The 10,108-nt window shown below is 40.2% G+C and overlaps 1 protein-coding gene across 1 annotated transcript in view; it reads left to right on the plus strand.

The window, feature by feature from the left end:
- The first annotated feature begins 4,989 nt into the window (after positions 1-4,989).
- The window catches only part of LOC102383157 (contactin-associated protein-like 4), an 80,446-nt gene continuing 75,327 nt past the window's right edge, over positions 4,990-10,108 (plus strand). Inside the window, exons 1-2 of the mRNA XM_025191763.1 lie at positions 4,990-5,047; positions 5,563-5,760. Of these exons, the coding sequence (XP_025047548.1) occupies positions 4,990-5,047; positions 5,563-5,760 (256 nt within the window). The remainder of the gene's footprint in view (positions 5,048-5,562; positions 5,761-10,108) is intronic.

A 10,108-nucleotide genomic window follows, 5' to 3' on the forward strand; every position in this document is an offset into this window, starting at 1 on the left:
CTCTAGAACAGGTAAACAGTTAGAAGTAAAATATTAATTAAATCCCCATGGACTTCAAAGTCTGCAAATAGGTTCAACATGAAGAATATTGTGAGAAAAAAATAAGACAGTGGCAATGAGTTCTTATCTCAGGTGCAAAGCCAGCAAGGAAAGAGGGTGATTAATATTTCTCACACCTACTAAAATTAAGTTGGGCATAGAGACACCAAAATATGCAGTACACCTGATTCTAAACTTGACTCATCTGACACAAATCAGAGCTAACAAGCAACCAGCTCACTCATCTCTGCTTCTTGGGAAAATATAGATATTTACATATTTACGTCAGATAGTCACAGACCTCCAGCAGCTGAGAGCACAGTTTTTACTTTCTGAAACTCAAGAAAGAATCAATGACACCATTGAATAGGCAAAAGAGTGTAATTCCTTACCTCTTGCCTGTGCTTATGTCAATTTTCCATCCCCAGAAGTATATGGAGGGGACTGTCTCTACACTCCTGAAGCACAGTGACTGCTATTATCCCTATCATTGTGTGGGGTGTATGACTCAATGGCAGCCTTAATGTGAGAATATTCATGAAATATAAATATTCTAAAACTCATCTTGCCAGCCCTAATACAAGTGCAATAGAAGGGATCTAAATTTGGGAGAGTCCATATCACAGGTAGATTTTGTATGTCTTACTTTAATTGAGACATAATTATATTACACACAGAGAAACATGACCATTCACTTTAAAATCTTACAATTTGAGTTACAACCCAGATCGATTAAACTGGTTAATTCATACCATTTAGCCTCAGCCCATAGTGAGGGGATGCTTTGAGTGATCGTGTATTGTGGAGTGATCATAGAACCTGGTCCTCCAGACCTACTGGAGAAAACAGAGGGTTGTATGAAGGGGACAGTAATAACGATCATACAGCCCCAAAGGAGGAACAGATTACAACACATACAAGATGTATCTCTGTTTCACTCCCACCCAGTATATTACCTTAGCAGAAGTTTGTGGAGTCATTCTTTTGGGAGAGAGGTTTAAATTAGGGATGCATCCGACTTGAAAAACATGATAAAAACCTCTTTGGTGGTCATATTTGTATCTAAATTTCCCTGGTCAATAGCCATAGTTAGCTATAATAAATAAGTTTTAAGGTCAAAGAAGACACTGGCTGATAGTCAAGCAAAACCTATTTTCTACCCTATTCATTTGAGTGAAGAATAGTTTTTGTTAATAAAAAAAAAAAAGAATATGTAGTGTCTAAGTGTTCCCAGAAAGTACAAGAATGTCAGATGAAGGAAGGTATTCATCATTTATTGTCAAACTTACCTGAAGATACATCATGAGTCTATTTTCCCTATAATTTCATAAATTTGTTCTAGTAATTTCTTCACACTACTGTTTTAATGATTCCTTTCCTTGAGAGAGTTTTGGTTGCTAGAATTAAATTATGCATATATCTGTAATTATGCTGCAAGAAGCAAGGTAGTATGAACAGGTACAAGCATGTAAATTTTCTTTCATTGGAATCATGGAGATAGCTCAGCAAAAAAATACCCAATCATCTTATGCCTACCTCAGTACACCACTTGATGTATTTACTTTGCTCAGCTGAAAAAAAGAATTAATATGAGAGGAAGGTTAAGAGGATGTATGCACAGTTTGTAAATGTGGAGAGATAAAAATCTCCCTGGTATAACTTACAATTAAATGTAAAACCTGAAATCTTTAATAATACATCATACATAATAAGCTGTCATTATGCAACATAGGATACTCTGTGCTCAAATTAGTATATGTAGCTTTCAAACTATTGCATACAGGTATTTAGTTTTTTGCAGTGGTAGTTTTTTGCATGGGCTACTTGAGTTATTAGCACTCCATCAGCTTTAAATTCTAAGATTTTTCTTGCTCATGCAAAGCAAAAACTAGATCCTATGAAAATATCCTAGTGAAAAAGCTGTGTTTCATACCACTCCACCATTTATATCCTTTCATTTCCTCTGATTCTCCAATTCCTCCATCCTCTTTGTGAAGCGGTGTGAAGTCCTACATAGACTAAATTGTAATTATCCAATTGACATGTTTTAGTTTTTTACTGCCCACTGTAAAGATAGGATTTATTCCATGATTTAGAATGTATTTTGCTTAACTACTGATATAATCATTTACATCCAAACTGTATTTATATTGGAAGCATTGAGGAGGAAGGACCTTGCAGAATGGAAACTTGATACATGACTCCTAGATACTGCTACAATGATTTCCATTTATTACCAAGGATCTCTGGGGAACACATTGGCAGTAGGAGTAGTGGAGGAGACAGAAAAAAATTTACACTTGTTCAAAATAATAAATATTCTAGGCAAGAATGAAATTTTGGCCTTGATCCAATTTTACCTCCAACATGTCTAAGACTTTGCTAAAGTTAGCTCAAAAAGTATGTCACACCTCTGGAGTGCATTCCCACTCCACTGTGGAGATTCACAGGTCTTCCATGCTCTCGTTGGGCAACCAAAGGTGATCCATTCTCTGGGGAGATGTATAACTCTACCATTATGCCAGTGAGTAACCTTACAAGTCTCCAAAGGATGATCCTATTCTGCCTGAAAAGGCATGTAGTTCTCCTATTCTTTCAATGGGCAGATTTTGAGCATTTTATGGTATGTTATGTCCTTCTAATATACTTCTGTTATGTCCAGCTGGTTTGGATTGATCAGATAGGAAATGACCTTCTGGAACAAATCTAGCAGTGCATATAATTGATAGGAGAAGTGGAAAGGTCAGTGGGGTTGTACCTTAAGGCTTAATTGTTATGGCTGTGGGTCTAGCAGCTTTCCAGGTAAACCAGTAACTTGTCACTGGTCAGAGAGACTGAATTCTAGACCTCAGTCAATCTTGAAATCACATCTCCCATTTACTAGGAAAGTACTACTAGGCATGGCTGAAGGTATCCTTCATCCCTTTTACTTGAACCTGGTCCTTTTTTATAATGGGTAATGTCATGGAGCCAGAAGATCATTCAAGATGAAGTCAGATTCTGTATCCCAGAGCAGTGGGTATTCTCTAGGAAGGGAGGGAGGTGCAAGCCCGGGCCCCTAATCCCACGGTTGTTTATGAATTTTGTCCACAGACTTTTTAGTGCAGAGTACCTTAAATTTCCCTGGAGAATAACCTAACCAGTAAGCCATTCCTTGGGTTGCCCTTTCTTTTCCTTCTTTTTTCCCTCCTTTTCAGGATCTTTATGTGGTTTTTCTTTGTTTAAGGAATCAAGAATTTAAGTAGGCAAGGTTCTTTGGGTAGATGTAATATCTTTTATTAGACCAACTAAATAGTGGAAGAAAGTTCTTTGCAAGCTTTTGGGCACAAACACCTTTCTTCAAGCAATGGGAGACTGCTGATGTTATGAGTTCTCCGAGGTAGAAAAGAAGCCAAAATAAACAAGAAGTCTGTGAAGATGCAACTCATTAGAAGTTTGGAAGACAAAAAGTAGAGATGGGCAGGGGGATGAGAGGTAAAAGTGTGAAGTAAACCAAGTGGTCAGATAACAAGTAGGTTACCTAGTGTGTTAGATATCAGGCAGGTTGTAATATGTCATAAATCCAATGTCTAAATTATTAAGACCATGATTTTTTGTATTTGGTAGATTTATAAAGTAAAGTTTGTAGGCTCATCTACAAAAGAAGTTTTGTGAGTTCCCTTTGAGGATTAGAACTGAGAAATTGGAGAGGGAGTAATTGTCTTATGAGAAGTGGGCACCCGCAGGTAATTGGATATTTTTGGATTTTCAATGTGCGTTCATTCTGGTATGAAGTTGTTGTTTGGTTGGTTTCTCCTACATATTTTCCATCAGGGTATTTGGTGCACTGGATATGATATATTACATTTCTGGAGGTGCAGGTGTAAGATCCAGGAATGGTGATGGTGATAGTTCTGTTGTGGGGTGTCGTTATTGTGGGACTGGTGGAGATGTGTTGGCAGGTTATACATTTCTTATCTTGGCATGGTCTGGATCCATTTGGTGTGTTTTGAGTCATAAGAAGTTTGCTTCTGGCGATGAGGCTAGCAAAGTTCAGTGCTTGATTAAAGGGTAGGACAGGTGGTTCTGGAGAGATCTCTTTAAAAATTGGGTCTCCTAGTATGGATGCATTTGTTTGAGGATTCTCTGCATAGGTTACAAGGAAGAGTGGTATGTTGTAACTAATCATCTGCAATTCACGGGGATTTTCTTTTTGTACTGCAACAATTCTACACATGGTATCCAAGTGCCTCTTTCAGAAGTGTTATCTATCTCTCTGGAGGAGTGTCCTTATTGGGTGAAAGCCCTTTTGAGATTTGTGAGGTGACAATTGTGGGTATTCTCTGCAATGCAAATTTGGTGGTCTTTGGAGAGCCTGGGTGTAAATTTAAGTGACATTTTCCAGACATAATTGGAATCCAACAGAGTAGTCATTCACAAAAGTGCCGTGGGATACCACTCAATGTTAGCCCTGTTAAGGGTGTAAACATGATTCACAAAATAAACCCAAAGATTTCAAATAGCAATCCATAGTGTGAAAAACATTCTGACTTCTGACCTGGTATGGTCCTTCTGAGTTTTTTGCAAAAGAAAAATTGCTCTATTTTTTAATGTAGGCAAAAAATAAGTGAAAACTAATAGCTGACATTTTCTGATGGGCTGCTTTAGGTCTATTAAGGGATGACTTGAGTCTGTCTAGCAATGCCTGTAGCATAAAAAGGTTGAGAACCAATGCCTTACACACATTTAGACAGCTAAGTAGATATTTGGAATTGCTCCGAACATGTACCGCAGCTCACATCCAGATGTCTAGGGATCTTTTAGGCCAAAATGCAAGAGTGTAAGGCATCTAGATGCCACAGAGGTTTTGCGACTCTTATGTAATGTGGAATAGGATTGTATTTAATGATTAATTTGGCCTTTGTCTTTTACCCACAAAGCACCAGCAGAAATACTGATTACCACCTGAGTATGGGGTTGTTGAAGGAACCTGTTTCCTATATGTGCCTTACAATGAATATAATTGCAAGTAATTATTCAATATGCCCACTCTTTGGGCAATAGAAAGATGAGTCCTGGCAACTGATGTAAATTCTCTGATAAAATCAAATTATTAGAAAGACCTAATGCCAAATGTTCTTCAGATAACGAAAACCTGTTTATAATTGTGTGTCTTTTTACACAGAAGCTAACCTTTGCAAAGTAACAATAATGGAAGTCACTGGGGTTTTCCCCTTAGACCATGTGGCATTTAGAAAACAGGTATTTGGCTATCCTCACCTATTCTTTCTGTGATTGGTGATTTTCCGCACCTGAAAGCATGGTACAGTAGTTTCACAAAGGGGAACAATGGTAACCTAATATTTGTGTACAATTGCAGAACCTTTTACTAACATTGTATGTTGCTTTCACGTCCCACAATTGGTCTTGTGACTGGAAAAAGTCACCTTAATTCCAGATGTATTCCATTACAAATTTATTTCCCTTGCTAACTTTTGCTTCTATTTTACATGCTGCATTACTTTTCTCTGTGTGTTTTGCAAGATACGACTTGGACAATTATACAGCACAACAACACCAACTTAACCAGAGTCAAAAGTGCTAATCGGGAGAACCCACACACTGTGTTTTTCAAGTACACTGCCAACCTGGAACAGCTTCAGGCTACAATTAACCATGCAGAACACTGTGAACAGGAGCTTGCTTACCACTGCAAAAAGTCACGGCTTTTAAATAAGCGAGGTAAGTAAAGCAGACAAACCTTATTATATTGCATTAAGTGTTTTAAGCAGCTATCTACTATAGATATTTTATTCTACCAAGGTTATGGCACTTTGCCACTATGGAGTTTGTAAAGTCCTTATATATATAGCAAACAAATCCCTGTAAGTTGCTGAACCAGAAAAACACCAAGGTCAATTTATAATGAGCTTCATTGAAAAGCACTAACTACTTTCAAAGCCAATTTCTTTCTTAATCCTGCACTTTAACAGAAATTATAACAGAGAGCCTTCCTGGTCTGCCTTTAAGGGATTTTTAAATTTTGCCCAAAGAATGCTTAAATATTGTGGAAACATTTATTAAAAGGAATGGCATGCAATGCATAAAGATCAGCAGATTTTTTTTTTCATTTAACGTGAATTTAGTGGTGATTACATTCATAAATAGTGTGATATAAAGGATTGCAAACAATAATGTACCAGTGTAAAAAACAGACATTCACAGAAGAAACTGAAACTTCAATTTTGAGGAAGCTACAAGTTTCTTACAGGAAATTATTGGAGTCCTTAGATGTAGTTAATGAAAAATTAGCAATGTTGGAGCTTGATTGTACTGTCTAATCTTTATTTTAAGTCTCACAAGGTACAGTAAAATCTATTTGATTGTTTTTTTATTTGAAAATGTATTTAAAATGTTAACAAGTAAATTGAAAAGAAGGATTGATAATGTCTATTATTTATTCTCTTGCCAATTATTATGTAATATTGCAAAACAAGTCTTGCTAATCCTCTCTATAGAAAATCTATGAGAAGGGAAGAGACCACGAGAAATGTTAAGACCCATCTGGGAAATGTATGTTGTCATTCCCTAGCAAAGGATTTGAGAGTGAGAGAGCACAGAGTGCAACATTCCCTGGTTTACTGCAATCTCCACTCTCTTGCCTCTTACAAAAGCTAAGCTGGCACTAGTTCTTCTAACATCTTACCAACTTGGAGGTCATGAAATGAAATGAATTGCTGCTTACAGCAGTATTAACACTCAGCAAAATTTCCTCTCAGAAATCTGCTAGGTTTTCAAGTGAAAATACCTTGTAAGGTGTTGTTCCCTACTTTCTATGCCCTCGCTTTCTGACAAAACCCTAACTTAAAGCTCTGTGGATATCTGGATCACTGTATCTTTTCAACAAATACTGCTACGCGGGTCACCGTGGAGTACAATACAAAGACATTTACTAGGTCCTAAAACCAAAAGACGACTATTAGATCTAGAATGGCATCCTTTGTAAACACAGAAAAATAACAGATCCCATAATGAGTAGGGCTGTGTGAAGCTTCAAGTGGTGATTTGATTCAGAGGAGATTTGGCCCAATTTGGTGGCCGAATCTTTGAATCCGAATTCAATCAGTGGACCAATTAAAAGATCCAAATGGATTTAAAGCTCTCCAAATCTTCAGAAAAGATTCAGAGAGCTTTGATGAGGCGGGTAGTCCCTGGTGGCTGTAGCAGGGAGCTGCAGCTGGACTCTGAGCTGGTAAGTAAGGAGGTGGGGGAGGGGGGCTGAGGGACTGGAGGGACCCCTGCCAGGCCACGTTCCCTGCCCACTCTCCCAGCCCCCCAACCTATGGCTGCCCTGCCCACCCCAGCTCCTGGCTCTTTAAAGAAAAGCCAGGGTGCTCACTGGGTGCTGCCGGGCAGGGGGGGCAATCCCTGCTGCCCCAAACTGCATGGGGGGCTCTGCATGAGCCCCTGATGCCCCCCCACTCCCCCAGCTCCCCCATGGCTGTCCTGCCCACTGTGGCTCTGACCCTGTAAGAAAAAAAAGAATGGAGAAAAGCCCCACGACCGAATCGAATCACTGTCTCCTGAATCGGCCGAATCCAAAGCGAATACTAGCCACTTTGCACAGGCCTAATAATGAGTCTAAACTCAGTGCTATGATTAACCTAACTTAACTGTGACCCTTCTCCACGTTTAGCTTCTTTATGTCCATATTTTAGCTCAGAATCTCTCATTTTGAATTCAGACTTCCTTCTGACTTCATCTGATAGTATACCACATTGAAGAATTGCAGGATCATAGCCAATTAGCTAGCTCTCTCTTTTTGGCTTTTAACTATGAGTTAAGATAACTACATTAGAGCAACCCTGTCTAATTTTACCATTTCAGACAGACTGGAATGAAAGTACAGCATAACCTCATTATAAGAAACCTTCATGGGACCAGGAGAAAAGTTAAATTAAAAGAGCATGCTTGCTCTAAAAGGGTTAGTCAATTTGCTGTATCAGTAGTGAAAAAGATCATCTCCTATTGTTTTCATTGTTAAAAGCAGGTGTTTGGTATAAATGGGATTTGCAAAAATGAGGGGGTACTGTATTTGCAGAAAATGCAAGACCACAAGACAGATACAGAAGGGAGAAAGAACAATCACATAGAGACTTTAGAATCCTAATCAGTAGTCAGAATTGGTGAGTTGCAGATATAGATTTTGTCAACAAGATAAAGCAGCACAAACAGTGAGTTGTGTTAAACCTTCTCTTATTTTAAATATTTGAGTTCTTAAAGTAAAAATCTGTAAAAAAGCATTTTATGGCATTTTTTATTGTTACAGTAAAAGCCCTTATTATCTGGCATCCCCCAGGAATGGGGAATGCTGTATAACAAAATATGCTGGTTAATTGAGCAGCCCCGGCCACCGCATCTCACACTGCATCTGGGGTATCCCTCCACCCCTCCCACACAGCTCTGTACAGCCTTTATGCTCCCAGGCAGTGGGGGCTTGGCAGCACAGTCTGCTTTACCCTGAGCCATGGGGCTCAGAAACCAGAAGTGCCACGGTGGGCATTTCCAGTTTCACTTTATCTTACAAGCCAGCATGCCGGTTAGTGGAGCATGCCGGCTTGTAAGATGACAGATAACAGAACTTTTACTGTATTTGTAAAAGTATTAACTATAGCATGGGCAGTTATAGTTTCCCATGATTCTACATGGCACCTTTCACCCTAATCTGTCTACCTTTAGTTATGAAAGGATGGATCAGACACCACGATTCCTGGCCTGTTCTGACTTTGATTTCTATGCTAAGACTGCTAGTAAAGACACCAGTTATTGTAGTTTTATGTGATTTAGGGATGAGGTTCTATAGAATAGTAATTTATTTGTACTTCTTTCCTGCCTTCAGCTCAGCTAAGGCCAGGTTTTTTTATATTTTTAAAAGCTAGATTAACTTTTCCTTCCCTGATTTTTGTATTCCCTTGTCAAATGTACAACAAGCTTTGTGGAGTAGAACACAGACCCTGCTTTGTGTTAGGCTGACCCTAAGTGACATTGAGAGCTGCTGACATAGACTTTTACCCACTAACCCCGGCTGCATACAAACATTCAGGAAGGTTAGGGGGAAGTTAGAGAATGTTAAAATTAGCCACCCAATCTAGGGTAAATTGGGATGGGGAGCTAGCAAAGGTTGGGGGAAATTAGGGGGTGGGGAGGAGGGTGACAAGCAGACTCTATACATGTTTGGGGCCCACAGAAAAAGAAGGTGCCAGAAACTTCTTTCAGTACCTCCATGAAGCAATAAGATGCTGTAGGCATGGGACATATAGCACCTGGCCCTGCTCCATCTGCTAATGGAAGATTAATAGCATGTCTACACTGCAGTCACTGCAGTTCATGTATATGTGTTCAAATCTTTGAACTAGCTAGCCTGAGTACTGCTAGTAGAGTAGATGTGGTAGCATGGAGCTCAGCACAGTATTTATTAGGCCTGTGCAAAGCAGCTAGTATTTGCTTCAGACTCGGATTTGCCTGATTTGGGGGACAATGATTCGATTCAGTGATTTGAGTCACTGTCCCGAATCAGCCAAATCTGAATCGGCCCCATCCCCTGCCTGCTCTTCCAGCCCCATCAGTGGCTGCCCTGCCCAGGCCCAACTCCCGGCTCCTTGAAAAAAAAATCCCAGCACTGCCCAGCTGCTGCCCAGCAGGGGGATGATCTCCACTGCCCCCCACCTCCACGCACTGCATGGGGGACTTTGTCATGAGCCCCCATTCCCTGCCCACTCTTGCAGCCCCAGATCCTAGCTCTTAAAAAAAAATAAAAGAAAGAAAAGAAAAAAGCCCCCACTCACCAGCTGCTGACAGGTGGGGGGGAGATCCTCACTGCCCTACTGCCCCTCACTGCCCATTCTCCTAGCCCCCCTGCCCCATGGCTGCTCCGCCCACCCCAGGTCCCAGCTCTTAAAAAAAAAAAAAGCCCGTGGGCAGGGGGAAGAAGTGATCCCCACTGCCTGCCACCACCCCATGCTGTGTGAGGGGCTCTGCCACGAGCCCCCAGAAGCCCTGAGGCTGCTGCCGGCGCTGGGGGGGGAGGGCC

Source organism: Alligator sinensis, unplaced genomic scaffold (assembly GCF_000455745.1).
Source record: "Alligator sinensis unplaced genomic scaffold, ASM45574v1 scaffold793_1, whole genome shotgun sequence".
NCBI classification, from domain to species: Eukaryota; Metazoa; Chordata; order Crocodylia; family Alligatoridae; genus Alligator; species Alligator sinensis.